General features: G+C 38.8%; 1 protein-coding gene across 10 annotated transcripts in view; it reads right to left on the bottom strand.

Annotated features, from left to right (window-relative positions):
- The window catches only part of MYO5A (myosin VA), a 173,762-nt gene that overhangs the window by 113,768 nt on the left and 44,087 nt on the right, over positions 1 to 15,907 (bottom strand). For all 10 annotated transcript variants that reach the window (XR_004320441.1, XM_032481171.1, XM_032481161.1 and 7 more), the window contains exon 2: positions 1,084 to 1,194. Coding sequence is in view for 9 of the 10 variants with exons in the window: in XM_032481171.1 (XP_032337062.1) it covers positions 1,084 to 1,194 (111 nt within the window). In the remaining variant the exon portion in view is untranslated. The remainder of the gene's footprint in view (positions 1 to 1,083; positions 1,195 to 15,907) is intronic.

Genomic DNA, 15,907 nt, shown 5'->3' with positions numbered 1-15,907 from the left:
GTCCACCCTCTTTCTCTTTGTTAATCCAAATTCTAACTATCTTTTAATTTTTATTTTATCTTTTTTATCAGTCAAAACCCTTCCTTCTCTTTGAAGGCTTCCTTGACAGAGCAGCCCCTACTGATATTTCCCTCTATTGGGGTCCTAACTAAAGTCCTCAGTGTCTTCACAATACAGCAGAGTGGTTATGGGCACAGACCATAAAGGCAATCTCGGGGCTTTAAATCCCAGCTTCATCACTTAATACTTGCGTAGCCCTGAGCAAGTCCCAAACTCTCTTGAGCCTCAGATTCTTCATCATTAAGTGGTAATAATAACAGCCCCACCTCATAGGACTGCTGTGAGGATTAAGTGAATTATAGCATATAAAGCACTTAGAACTGTGCCTGGCACATAGTAAGTGCTCAGTACATATTAACTGTCTGGACAGCTTTACTCACTTGGCAATTAATCATAAGTTTGTGTTTTGGTATCTTTAGTATTGTGGTGTTGAACTACTCTTTATATCCTATATTTTCCTGGCGAGATTGTAAGCTGTTTAGAGGAAAATAATGTCACAAAGGTTTTTAAGAATAAAGTGTGACATGCCATGTGAAATGTAGTGAAGAGATTAAAAAGGGTAGGACTAAGATGAGTCCAATCATGCAGTGAATGCTGATGGGACAATACAGAGATACAACTGGTTTTAAGTTTTTCTGGTCACTAGCAAAGTGTTTTATACATAATAGCTTCTAAGTAAATATTTTTCAAATGGCTACTTCTAGCACATATCAAATCTCAGATGGGCTCCTTAAATGAGGTTTTTTTAGTTAACACAAATAGTTTTAACGGTAGCCTAAACAAAATACAGATAAACAGGAATATCTTTGGGAGGATTCAGTGTGACTTTAAACCTAGTCATATTACATTCATAAACCAAAATAATTGGATTTTTTAAAGTATCTGCTATTTTCACTAAGCCATTGGGATAGAAAATTGAATTTGCCAAAATTCCAAGTGAAGTCAAGTATGTCACAGCAAATTTACATTTTTTAATTTCCTTCACTTTATGCCAAAAACAACAAATAAAAGGAAAATTCTTACCTTTCCATCCTCAAGGCGAAGCAGGAGGACTTTATCTCCTGGCTTATAATCTTTGAGCAGCTCTGCTGACTTCCAAACTTCCTCTGGATCAGGTATCCAAACCCTGGCAAACTAGAAGACAAAAAGAAAAAAAATTTAAACTAGCAGATCAATCACTTTACAATGAGATATAAAACATATCATGGATTTATTTATAAATTAAACAATTTACGAAAAAAGTAAATCTTGGCCAATATGAAATTTAACTTTTAAATTAGTAAATGAAAAGTATTTCAGCCCCAGTAGTACCACCATGCTCACGTTATAAAAAAGTATGCTCTGTACTGCGGCAGTAATTTCACAATATGTGTAAGTCGTATCATTATGCTGTACACCTTAAACTCATATAGTGCAGCGGGTCAACTTCATCTCAATAAAACTGGTGGGAAAAAACTATGCTCTGAAGAAATAGCTTCACTTAAAATTTGACCTTGCTATAAAAGAAAAATGCTTTCTGAAAATGTAATTTTAGACTAAAATGTACATATAAATCTACTTTCTCAATGAATGTGGACTTCGATGGGTTTCAAAACTTGATGTTGAAGCTCTGGTGTGGTGGCTGTGCCAATTTCAGCAGCACAGCTATCTTTTTATCACAAGATACACAGATAAAGCCTTAGTGATTTCTCAGGTATTTGCTGGAGGTCATTGTGGTGTGGAGAAGACCACTCACTGGGCATCTAGTATTTTCTTTAAAGAAAGTTCTGTTGCTAAAAAAAAAAAATAAGAAGAAGAAAATTGAGAAAGCATTATTGTCTAGTATTTTGTCTTCATTATTTTATAAAGATGAGTGAAATGATAAAAATGGTTTATTTGGCCAGCAATAAGTCTGGCTCTCATAGCCTCAGTTTCATGAAAGAGGTATCAAAAAGGGTTCCTGAAACAGCAGATCTTTAGCTTCAACTAGACACTCTCTGAACTTAAGCCAATTTTGGACTTCAGGTCAATTTTGGGGAAAAAAAAAGAACAAAATGTATAAACATGAATGAATCCTCTAAACACCACAATGAAGAGATGCTTTATAATTGCTTGGACTCCTGAGGAAGGAACCACTCTTTAAAACATATACTAAACCTTATTGCCCATTTTCAGGAATGTATCATATGGAAATATTACCACCACCAGCTTTTCTCTCCTTTATTTTCTTCAGAGCTCTTACTATTACTTGCACTTACTTACTGTTATGCTATTGTTTGCTTACTTATTATTTCCCTTACATCTGTCTCATTCAAGACTGTATCAAGTGCCTGTGTGCCTGGTACACAGATGGGCACTTGGTACTGGTTGAAAGAATCTCAGAATAAAAGGAATCTCCTTAAATTGAGTAAAAGTTAATATGGTGAAAAACCCACCCATTGCTTTATTTATCTCTTATCGTCACAGACTCATGCAAACTTTCTGTCCAAACAGTCTGCAGAGAAACGAGTACTAAACTAGGTTATGGGTTCTAATCCCAGGATTATCAGACTGGACTTTCAGCCTTTATTTCAAGTACATGTAAAATGGGGATGACAGCAAGCCTCATCTAGTTCATCTCAAGGGTTTATCTACATAGAAACCTTGTGAAAAGCATAAACCAAACATAAGTACATGCTGAGATTGTTACTAAGTGTTTTTTCCATGAGAAGTGATTGCTAATGTTAAATGTCAAGTGTTAGTGAAATTTGTTTCATAACTTTTCCCAGTTACATAGCCCCTTAAACTGAGTAATATCTGTACACATTACTAAAATCTTACTTATTCAATAAACATTTCTGTGTACTGTTTCCACTCTGATGAAAACATAAAAAAAAAAGTAAAGTGGGTCCAAGTGAGTTTGTAGAAGCATGGCTGACTTGTTCTAAATTTTCAGTTAAATCTAAAAAGAAGTGCCTTTTACCTTTTGTGTTTTTTGTCCACAGCAAGCTCCAGCTCAGATTTCCACAAGTATTTTTGAAACAGTAATGAGTAGGTACTTTGCCAAAGGCTAGACTTCCAAGAGCTACGTATTAACAACCCGTTACATATAGTAGAGGGAGGCTAAGGCCCTTACACTCACCAGAGGCAAGATATTTAAACATCAAACATCACTCTGACAGCTGACTTCCCCTTTATCTTATCTCTATCTCTTGGGAAAGTATCCAAAGAGAAATAGGTCAGAAATCAGTCTATTATTGTCTTTTTATGGTCCCTTTCCATCTTAACCAATGAGATGACTCTGCAGAAACAACTATACCAGAACTGGGTCAGTTTGGAAGGTATATAAACCTTAGCTGCTGAAACTGAGAAGACTCTCACCTGGGCAATGCTTGCTCCTATTGCCTCTGTCACTTCCAACCCTACTTTCCACTCTTTCCCTGGGCAGCCCTGAGGAAGAGGACTAAGCTTGTTCAGCCTCATCCAGGGTGAAGACTGTGGGAAGACAAGACGACAAGGTCCCAAGATCACATGAAAAGCCTAGAAATGTGACGTGGCAGCAAGAGTCAGGGAGGAATTAGAAATGGGAGTGGACACACCTACTGACTAAGCCTGCTTGGGGACCTGGTGAAACAGAAGCAGCTAGCAGAAGATAAGCCTAGCCACAGTGAATCAGCCTGGACAGAGCTTCCAGCAAGACAAGGGAGGGCTGATGTCATGTAACTAACAGGGTGAGGCTTCCCTGCAAGGCTCCTCATTCCCTTTTTCACTCACACTACTCTCGTTTTATCCCTCATTGCCTTGTGAGTCCCTCAGATACCTCACTTATGACACCTCAGACCTTATTTTCATTGTTTATGGATCCATCCACCTCCCACTAGACTATATGCTCCTTAAGCCATCTTTGAACCCCTCTAGGTTGGCTTAGCTCCTTGCCAACAGTTAGTGGGACTTTTGTGTTGGTTTTATTTAAGACAGAGGTAGGGCAAGGGAAGGAAAAAAACTAGGAGAACTGGGAAGAGACATAGCAAAGGCAAACTGCACAGACCCACCTCGGGACTTTTCCTGAAGCTGCAAAACACAGTTGAAATGGGGAAGGAGTCAGAGAGTTAGAGAAGAGATTTGTGGAGTAGTCGGCAAGGAAAGAGTAAATGCTGATGTAGGAACTGCAGGAGAAGGGAAAATAAGGATTTGGAATCTGAAGTACTGTGACTAAAGCCACAAAAACTGTAGGCGATGAAGAAAAAAGAAAAGGGCTTAAAACAAATAACACTAAAATATAAACACACATCAAAGAAGATTTATGACAATTCAAAGGAACACCTGATTAAAGAGTAAGGACAAAAATGGAGATGGGCTAAATTTTATGGTAACAGTCAAAATCTGACAAAATAATGCTGGTACAGATTTAAGGTGCATAGTAGCTTGCAAGGAAAATAAAAACCATCTGTCCTTCTACAATACAATTTTTTGAGGCCTGCCTGGCAATGATGAGGTAATTTCGACAGAGTCTAATGGAAGAGCACTGGAAAGGCGGGTTCGGGGGACATGCAGAGAGGGGCACCGAACATGCTGGGTCAGCCTAGGAGGGCCTCAGACCTTCTCAGGGGTTACACCCATCCCTGTGAGCGTAAGGAGGTAGCAGTCATCTTTCTTATTGCATCCTACCACAATGACAACACTCAAGAGGTCTCTGATTAATGCAGATGATTCACTGGAAGTTTTGCTAACTTGCATTTTGTCAGTCAAGGAATCCTAAAGTGTGGACACCAAGAGTAATTGTTTCTGATGCCTCAGACACCTCAGGAACAAGGCTGGCAGCAATAACTCAGTAAATGACCAGTCCCCAAATCCCCAAAATCTGACTCGTATGATTCTCTCTCCTTCCCCAAACTCCCACGTACAATACTCTTCACTTTTCATACAGCATACGTGCACATCTTTCTTAGCTCCCCTATTAAATCATAAGCATCTTGGCAACATCTATCTACTTGGTTCATTTTTTATATCCCATTGTGAATGTTGGCAAAAATAAATGCCTTATACGACAATTCAAATAAGCCTATAATAAAAACTAAGTGTCTCTCTAGGCTATGCATTGAAGCCGGAGAAAAATCCTGAATCATCAGCACCCCCTCCTCTGAACCCTGACATTAACATGGATACTCCATATGGTTACTATAACCCTTACATATACCCATATAACCCTTATGGCATGTTTTTGATGTAAACAATTCAGGAATTTCTACACTAAAGAACATAATAGGCCTTCCAGAAATTATATATATGCACACACACAGAGCAAATATTTGTTGAATGAAAGAATGATATAATGAACTCCCGTACACCTACCACTTAGGTCCAGAAATAAATAGACCATTACTCTTCAATCGAATATATTCTTCAACATTTCATTTTCCCCCCATCTTCACTCACCACACCATTGTTCAGCCATACCAAACTATGGGTTTGCTGTACCCTGAAAAAGCCCTGCTGCCTCACATTTCTGTGCCTTTCCTCCATCGGGAACACAATCCCGCCCCTTTTTCAGCCAGCAGACTCCTTCCTACTTTCCCTTCATATCCGTGTTAAAGTACCTCCTCTCAGAAGACTCTCCTGACTTATCCTCATTGGCACTCTATTCTCAACGTCCCCATTACCTCCTACAACCTTCCCCTAGAATCCTTATCCCACTAAATGATGACTTGGCTTGCCTATCTCCCTTTAGAGACTGCAGGCTACTTGACAAGAGGCGGGCACCTTATTCATCTTCGTCTCTTTTGCACTCAACACAGGGCCTGCATATAATAATTTCTTAATAAACATTTGTTATAAGAATGTTCCTGGCCTCAGACATTATACTGTAAGAGGGTAGGTTAAGTAATTCATCTTAACCTACACTTCGTCTCTGTGTCACATTTTGGTAATTCCCGCAATATCTGAGACTTTTTCATCATTGTTATATTTGTTCTGGTGATCTGTGATCTTTGATGTTACTATTGTAACTGTTTCGGGGCACCATGAACCATACCCATATAAGATGGTGAACTTAAATGATAATTGTGTGTGTTCTGACTGCTCCACCAACTACTGACTATTCTCCCTCTCCTCAGGCCTCCCTACCCCTGAGACACAACAATGTTGATATTGGACAAATTAATAACCTTACAATGGCCTCTAAGTACTCAAGTAAAATGAAGAGTCACAGGTCTCTTACCTTAAATCAAAAGCTAGAAATGATTAAGCTTAGTAAAGAAGGCACACAGAAAGCTGAGATAGGCTGAAAGCTCTTACACTGAATAGTTAGCCAAGACTTTCAATGCAAAGAAAAAGTTCTTGAAGGAAATTAAAAGTGCTATTCCAGTGAACATACACATGATAAGAAAGTGAAACAGCCTTACAGCTGATAAGGAGAAAGTTTTGGTGGTTTAAACAGAAGATCAAACCAGCCACAAAATTCCCTTAAGCCAAAGACTAATGCAGAGTAAGGGCCTAACTCTGTAAAGGCTGAGAGAGGTAAGGAAGCTGCAGAAAAAAAGTCTGAAGTTAGCAGAAGTTGGTTCATGAGGTTGAGGGAAAGAAGGCATCTCCATAATGTAAAAGTGCAAAGTGAAGCACGAAGTGTTGATGTAGAAGCTGCCGCAGTTCTCCAGAAGATCTAGCTGAGATAATGATGGCGGCCACAATAAACAACAGGTTTTCAGTGTAGACAAACAGCTTTATTTAAGTAATGCCATCTAAGACTAGGATAGCTGAAGAGAACTCAAATGCCTGGCTTCAAAGCTTCGAAGGACAGGCTGACTCTCCTGTTAGGGGCCGATGGAGCTGGTGACTTTAAGTTGAAGTCAGTGCTCATTTACCATTCTAAAAATCCAAGGGCCCTTGAGAATTATGCTAAAACTACTCTACATATGCTCTATAAATGGAACAACAAAGTTTGGATGACAGCACATCTGTTGACAACATGGTTTACTGAATAGTTTAAGCTCACTGTTGAGACCAAGTGCTCAGAGAAAAAAATTCCTTTCAAAATATTACTGCTCCTTGATAATGTACCTGGTCACCCAAAGGCTCTGATGGAGATGCACAACGAGATTAATGTTGTTTTCATGCCTGTTAACACAACATCCATTCTGCAGCTCACTGATCAGGAGTCATATTGACTTTCAAGTTTTATTCTTTAAGAAATACTTTTCATAAGGCTATAGCTGCCATAGATAGTGATTCCTCTGATGGAATTGGGCAAAGTAATTGAACCATTCTAAAAAAGATTTGCCATTCTAGATCGCATTAAGAACATTTGTGATTCATGGGAAGAGGTCAAACATCATCATTAACAGGTATTTGGAAGAAGTTGATTCCAACCCTCATGGATGATTTTGAAGAGTCCAAGACTTCATTGGAGGAAGTAACTGCAGATACGGTGGAAACAGCAAGAGAACTAGTATTAGAAGGGAGCCTGGAGATGTGATTGAATTGAGTCAATCTCATGATAAAACTTTAATGGATGAGGAGATGCTTCTTATGGATGAGCAAGGAAAGTGGGTTTTTTTTTCCTTTTTCCTTTTTTTTTTTTTGAGAGGGAATCTACTCCTGGTGAAGATGCTCTGAAGGTGATTGAAATGACAACAAAGGACTGAGAATACTACATAAAAGCAGTGGCAGGATTTGAGAGGATTGACTCCCAATTTTGAAAGAAGTTCTACATTAAAATGCTATCAAACAGCACTGTATGCAACAGAGAAAGTGTTCATAAAAGGAAGAGTCAATCAATGCAGCAAATTCCACTGCTGTCTTATTTTAAGAAATTGCCACAGCCATCTCAGCCTTCAGCAACCACCATCCTGATCGGCCAGCAGCCATAAACATCGATGCAAGACCCTCCACTAGAAAAAGAATATGACCTGCTGAAGGCTCAGATGATAGTTGACATTTTTTAGCAATACAGTATTTTTAAATTAAGGTTTGTACATTGTTTTTTTTAAACATAATGCTATTGCACACTTGATAGACTACCATATAGTGTAAATATATCTTCTATATGCACTAGGAAATCAAGAAATTATTGTAAGACTCACTTATTGTGATATTCGCTTTATTGCCGTAGTCCAGAACCGAACCCACCTATCTCTAAGGTATGTAACAAGGCCTAGACCTCAAAAGCGGTAGAGCTGGGATTCAAACCCATGTCTACTCTAAAAGCCAAACATTCTTTCCACTCCATCTCGCTTCTCCCCTAGTTAAAACAGTAGATTTCATTAAGAAAAAACTCCCCTCCCCCATTCCAAAATTGTTCCTTTTTGCGTTGCGATGTAAAACTCCTATTAAACTGGTCCCTGTCATCGGGTGAGACTTAAGAATGTCTCATCTAAGACAATCTGTCAAAGCCACAGCAATCAGCCTGGCATCCATCCTGAGTATTCCAATTGGCTATGACCACAAAACAAGGCTCTGCCAAAAGATAAGTTTAGAGAATAACAGCAAAAAAAATCATCTCCCAAGGACTAAAATTTTAATAAATGGATGATTCCAGGTTCATCTATTTCTATACATGAATAAAATGAAAGAGTTAATTCAAGATTTTTAGATTTCTTTGTGGGGGGGTAGTAATTAGATTTGTTTGTTTATTTAAATGGAGGTACTGGGGATTAAACCCAGGACCTTACGGATGCTAAGCACACACCCTACCACTGAACTATACCCTCCCCACTAAGATTTTTAGCTTTTTTTGTAACTCCTGAAGTAATCCTGCATGCACTGTGAAGTCAGCTTCCAGCTGGCACTGAAATTATTTGAATTTCATGAAGAAAACAAGAACCTTGAAAATTAATGAATAAATTTTGTCACCATCAAGTAGCAAAAGTTATATAATCTTATTTCTCTAGAATTTTATGTGACATGGCAGAGCTTTAGAATGAATATTTTTAGACTCTGCAGTTGTTTAATATTCCTGTAAAGATTATTTTGGGAAGTAGGTCTCTTTACAAGCACAGTCTTAAAATGTACATCAAGAAAAAAATTACTATTTCTATCTACAATTAGCTAGTGGTGTTTGAGGACACATTACAAAATTCTCATTAGGAAACATTACCAAAGGTAAAACAGAAACACCAACAAGGAAAGGAGTCATACTGATCACCTTCACTGCAAGGCTTTTTGTTTGATTAGGGTGAAGAAAACTCCTAACTTTCCTTTCCTTTACTTAATTCTTACAATATGCTTTATAACTGCTTTTTATAAACATTCAACAAACAGCCCCAAAGTCACTCTGCTAATAAATGACAGGGGCAGGATTCAAACCCAGGACAATCTCTGACTTCAAAAATGCTTAAGACGTATAAGGAAGAATAAGATAGACAATCCCAATGAATCACTTTCTCCTGATTGTGACAAAAGTTGCCCAATTAAGCAAAATAATTCACACTTTTCCTATCATTTTCAACACTTGCTCCCAATTTAGAGAGAAGTATAAAACATGTTAAATATGTACCTCTGAATATAGATGTCTTCCTCCTACACAGAATATTGATCACTCTGACAAATGATTCGGTGCTGAAAATCATGGGTAATTTTAAACATCTCAACGTGGTAAAATTTTTTCTTCCAGTTTTGTTCAGAAATAATTGACATACACCACTGTAAACATTTAAGAGGTACAGCATAATGATTTGCCTGTACATGAAATGATTACCACATAAATTTACCATAAAGTTAGTGAACATCCATCATCTCATATGCAACATGAAATAAAAATTAAAAAAATGTGTTTTTCCTTGTGATGAGAACTCTTAGGACTTATTCTCTTAAAAATTTTCATATATAACACACAGCAGTGTTAAGTATATTAATCATGTTGTACATTACATCCCTAGTACTTATTTACCTTACAGCTGGAAGCTTGTAACTTTAGATCACCTTCATCCAACCCTCCCCCACCGACCCTGGTTATCTCTGGTAACTACAAATCTCATCTCTTTTTCTGTGAGTTTATCTGTTTATTTTTGAGGTATAATTGACTTACAACACTGTGGTCGTTTCCGGAGCACAACATAGTGACTTGATATTTCTATACACTGCAAAGTGATCACCATTCAACATGGTAAATTTTGAAGGAATCCGACATCATATATATTATATGAAACAATACAAATAAGTAGTTCCCTCCAGTTTATAATAGATGGCTCTCTTTGTTTTCCTCCAAGCTCTGGGGACAGACACTTCTAGCTGAGATCATGGTCTGGTGCTAACTTGGGGCACACTGCGGGGCCTTCATGACCTGGCTCCTGCCAACTTCTCCAGTCCCATCTCTTACCATTCCTGCTTGCACTTGACCTAACAACTGCAAACAACATCCGGTTCCTCCATTCCTATTTCTTTTATTCACCTTATCCCCAAGCCTGGAAAAACCTCTTCTCCATCCTCATCACCATTTCATTGCTGTGTGTCCTTTGGGTGGCCCCCTTTCAGCAGCATTTGACCGCTGGCCTTGGCAACCTAACTGGACACTCCTTCCCTGGCTTCTGAGGCAGCCCATTCTCATGGTTCCCTCCTACCTCTCAAATCACTCCTTTTCATTTTCTTGTGCCAGGTCTGCTTTCTCTACCAAACCTCTAAATGGTGGAATTGCCCAGATCTCTGGGCTGAGTCTCCTCTCTTCCAATGCAGCATTAAGAGTCTAGGCTTTAGGACCAGACTGGGTTTGTTGTTTACCAGCCCTGGGGCTTTCCTTTGCGTTACAAAGAGAGTAATACTAATGCCTATGACAGAGTTGTCATGAGGATTAAAACAGTATTAGCTATCATCATTAATAGTATGATTAGTAATCACTATTATTATTTTTATATTTACAATGTATCCTACCCACCCCTATAAGGTTAAATAGCAATTTCCCCCCAAATTTCTATCTCTAGCCCAGATCTTTCTATTGAACATCAAACACACAGACCTCCCTAAGGTCTCTATTTAGATGTCTCATAGGCATCTTAAATTTAATGAGTCCAAAATAGAACTATTCTTCAATCTTCCTTTAAATCTGTCCTTTCTGCATTTTCTCCATCTCATTAACAGACAGGCACCTCTACCCAGCTAGTTAGCTACTCTTGGGAGAAACTGATTCTCAGCGCCACTCCCTCCTACACCCCTTTATTAAATCCATCATTTAGTCCTACCTCCAATGCATACACAGCTAGCTTCTGTCCAACTCTCTCCACCTCCACAGCCACCCCCCCGTCCTAGCACCATCATCTTTCACCCTGATGCGGAAAGCTGTATCAAGCTTTCCCTTTCCCATTCTCTATTCAGTAGCCAAAGTGGTCTTTTTGAGATGGAAAAATCTAATGATGTCTTATCCTTAATTAAAACCCATAATAACTTGGGATAAAACATTCACGTAACCCTCTAGAGCTTTGCATTACTTGGCACCTCCTCCAGAATGTTTTAGAGAACCAGCCTCATTTCATGACAGTCCCTACTACCTCACTGCTTAGCCTCTTTCTCCACCCCACCAAGGGTCGACTGTACTGGTTTCCCTTCCACCACTTAAACAATCCATGCTGCCTCAAGCATCAAGACCTCTCATGCTTCAACTTGGCCTGGAACACTTAGCCTCACTGGATGTGTGACTGATCCCTAAGTAGGATCTTTCACATCTCTAAGATTAGTATCTTTCACATCTCAGTTTGAGTATCTGTTATTTGGAAAGCCCCTCCCTGACCGCTCCATCTAAATTAAGCCCCTCTGTTATGCTTTCTCACATATCCTGTACTTTTCCTTCACTATAAAGACCATGATGACAGAGACTGTTTCTATACTGCTCAAAACTAATATCCAGGGCTAAACATACTGTCTGATCCATATTAGGCATCTGATAGCTACCTATGAAATAAATGAATGTCCTGTTTTATAACACCTAGGACACCACCAATAAGATACATTCTTAATGTGAAAAACCAATGTACATATTAGAATTGAGTAATTACAGCAGATTACTATTGCACACATTATTCTTACCCACATCTCTGGCACTATTTTATGTCTCTGCATTTTTTCCTTCTACTTTTTAAACTTTTATCTAAAAAAAACTTACAGCCTTTCTGGAATAAAACAGAATTTTAAAAATAAAACAAACCCATTTAAAAAACTCAGTTTCAGTGTTATGACATCCAGAAAGGCTTCCTTGGCCACTATGTTAAGGTTAAGGCTCCTGACTGGACTTTCCATAATATCCAGTTTTATCTCTGTGCACTTGCCACATTCCATTGCAATTATCTTCTCACAGGTCTATCTCTTTAACAAGACTGTAACTTCCCCGAGGAGAAAATATATGATGTATCCATTGGGATCACCCCCATATTTGGCCCAGAGCTTTGCAGAGTAGATGCTCAAAAGATGTCTGTTGAATGAATAAATAAATAAATAGGCGAGACTTTAGGAGTCACAGAGCTCCCACAGATTTGAAATGTGAAGGAATGCTATGCTAAAACAGAACGCCAATCATGGCAGATGTGATAGAACTGAAAATCATTTCATTAGCTACCAAGTACAAGCATGAGTGAAAACAGTAACCTCGTCACCCACGCTTAAAAATACAAGGATGGTTTGCAGAAATGAAGCAGCATTTCTCAACAGGAGGTTACTTGAAAGACGATGAACAGGACACACATAAACATGAAGAGCCTCTAGGTTTGTACAACATACTCATAGTTCTATTTTATGTGCCACCTGTCCCTCTGCCCATAGCTTGGGTAGACTTTTGATCAACAGAATCCTCATAAAAACTAATTGAACAAAACTCATAATTTCTACTTTGTAGCATTAATATTTTTAATTGCAATTACAACAGATTAGGCTAATAAGATTGCAGTGTTCACTTGAGGTACTGAAGGCAGAACTAGGTGTGTAACCAAGCAGGAACCCTATGGGGCCTTCCCAGGACAGACCCCTCTCCTTCAAGTGCTTTAGCCCCTCTCTGAAGTACCTAAATAGTACCTGACGTATATTTCCTGAGTTGTTTTACAGATGCAAAAACCACCACCAAATGGAAGAAATTACTACTTGATGACCATGAACATGTAGTCCCCCAGACCTACTGACGCGTAAGGATTGATAATGTTAACCCCTGTGACACCACCCTGTTACCTTACCGTCAACCAGAGAGTCGTGCATGAGCTGATCGGATACCCTGGGATGCCCCTCCCTAACCTGGCCTTTAAAAATGCTTTGCCAAAACCCTTTGGAACATTTGGGTTTTTTTGTGCACAAGCCACCTGTTCTCCTTGTAAGACACCTTACAATAAATGCTGCACTTCCTTCACCACAATAGGGTGTCAGTAGATTAGCTTTACTAGCAGACAAAGGGACCCAAGTTTGGTTCAATAACAGGTGTATGCAACCTAGGAGGCAGGTGCCCCCAGGGTTACCCTGAAGGAGGAGAACCACAGAAGAAGTGGTGTTGGGCTTAGGCCAGCTGCTGGCCATGCTTGACTGTGGTGGTGACACAATTACTAGAGACCCGAGAATCAGAAATGATTAGATACTGAGGTTATGAAACTCTGACTTAACAATTCCCAAGCTTGTAGAGAGACCAAGGGTACACTCTTCTTCCCTCAACTATGACAGCCCTGATATGCTAAATGTATTACTGAGCTGACAAAGAAGAGCACCTGAATTGAGTGGCTGCGGTTCTCAACAGGACTGACAGGAACTGACACAACAGTGGGGATAACAGAAAGTGCAAATTCGACTGTTGCTCTATTTTAGATTGTAAAATCTCCTAGTCCATGAAATAAAGGACATTTGTTCTTGAGCAAGAGTTTTTCCAATTGCATAAGCTGAGAGAATATTTTGAGAGATAAATGCAGCACAAGCAAGCAGAGGTTCTGAAGGAGCCTGGGCCTCAACCTTTTCCTCAGATGTCAAGCTGGGGTTGTGGGACTGACTTGACCACACACTTCCAGTTGATCAAAATGGATGTCCCTGGAAATAAGAATTTCATTCTGTCTGTGATGAGTGAGGAAGATGTTATTTCCTTCTATCCCTTTATAGTGGCTTCTCACTTGAAAAAAAACTGTGAGTTTATATATTTCTTCTTAATACATTAAAAAAATTAAGCATTGCAAAATCATCACACTTAACACTGCTTTCATTTTTTAATTATTATACATAGGTTAGTTTTCTCTTACTTGTTCTTTTCTAATTTTCTTTTTTCTTTTCAACTAAAGTACAGTCAGTTATAATGTGTCAATTTCTGATGTACAGCACAATGTCCCAGTCATGCATATACATACATATATTCGCTTTCATATTCTTTTTCATTAAAGGTTATTACAAGATATTGAATATAGTTCCCTATGCTATATAGAAGAAACTTATTTGTTTCTTTAATCTACTTTTATATATAATGGCTAACATTTGCAAATCTCAAACTCCCAAATTTATCCCATCCCACCCCCTCACCCCAGTAACCATAAGATTGTTTACTATGTGTGTGAGTCTATTTCCGTTTTGTAGATGAGTTCATAGTGTCCTTTTTTTTCCACCTTAATTTTCTTAGATAGTTATTTAAGCTTCTATTACAACTTCATTGGTATTTTAGTGTGCTTCATACAAAAAGATTCTGTTTTGCTAACTCACTCTACAGCCTTCATAAAAGCTACTCTAAATTTATTTTATTTTCAATCTGTATCTGGGATAATCAGCCTCTTCCACTTACTACCCACTGTATAAAAAGTAATTCCTTTTATTTAAAGACCTATAATTACTTCTTTGAAGCTTCAAAAGATGCCCCTAAGTTCTCATGTATACAGTGAATAAGTCCATATTGCCCTCTTCATGTGCTTCACAGCTTTCTGAACTTTCACCAGATAAAAAGTTCATTCTTCATCCTTTCAGATTGAAGAGAACTTTTTTTTTTTTGAACTGTGCCTCATTCTTGCTAATCTCTCTGAATTTCAATTTTCTCACTTACAAAACAAAGCAATTAGACAGTAGGGAATTCAGAGTCAAGGTTAAGCACATGGCTTTGGAGTCAGACAGATCCAGTGGTTCAATATTTTCCAACTGAGTTGGAAGACCTTGAGCAAATTACCCAACTTCCTTCCTCAGAAACTTTATCCATAAAACTGGTTGCTAATAATGCCTACATCAGAGAGCTGTTAACAGAGAAGAGAGATAAAGTTTTAAGACCATTACATTATATTGTCATCACCTCTACTCCACCTCAAACCCAGATTTAAGCACCTCACTGTGCTTAATCTGAATTCCTCTACTATACTCTACAATGCATTGTGCAATATGGCCCCTGCTCCTGGGTTTAGTAATACCTCACTGGGGTCTTCTCCCTTCTTCTGAGCTGTGGTGTGCCAGCCTTCTCTTGTTCTACAATACCCCAGACTCTCATGTCAAGGCTGTTCCTGTGCCCTCTGCTAGAGCATCCTCCCCTCAACCCCCAACTCTTCAGGTCTCAGTTTAGATGTTTCCTTTTCAGAAAGCTCCTCCCTGGCCACCCTATACAATGCTTTGTTTACTTGGGATTTTCTGTCTCCCCATCTAGTCTGGACCCCCTGTGAGAGCATGGACAACCACTAATTCCAGAACCTAGAATAACACCTCATAAAGATCCAATAAATAAGTGTGGATGAAAGTGATGAGCATATTGTTTAGATGGCTGAAAAAATAGGATATGAAAGACCTCACATCCCATGTTAAGCAGTTTGGCCTCTATACTGCACAAGACAGGGATTCACCGAAGGCTTTTAAGCAGAGTAATGAGTGACCAGATGTTTCTAATAGCCTAGTTCTAATCAGCAGTTCTTTAATCATAATCAAAAGCACATCCTGTACAACTTCTGCTTGTGATCAGTTGTTCACCCCTCCACCAGCTTGTGTGCAT

The sequence above is a fragment of the Camelus ferus genome, chromosome 6 (assembly GCF_009834535.1).
Source record: "Camelus ferus isolate YT-003-E chromosome 6, BCGSAC_Cfer_1.0, whole genome shotgun sequence".
NCBI classification, from domain to species: domain Eukaryota; kingdom Metazoa; phylum Chordata; class Mammalia; order Artiodactyla; family Camelidae; genus Camelus; species Camelus ferus.
This window is presented reverse-complemented; position numbering and strand designations above follow the sequence as displayed.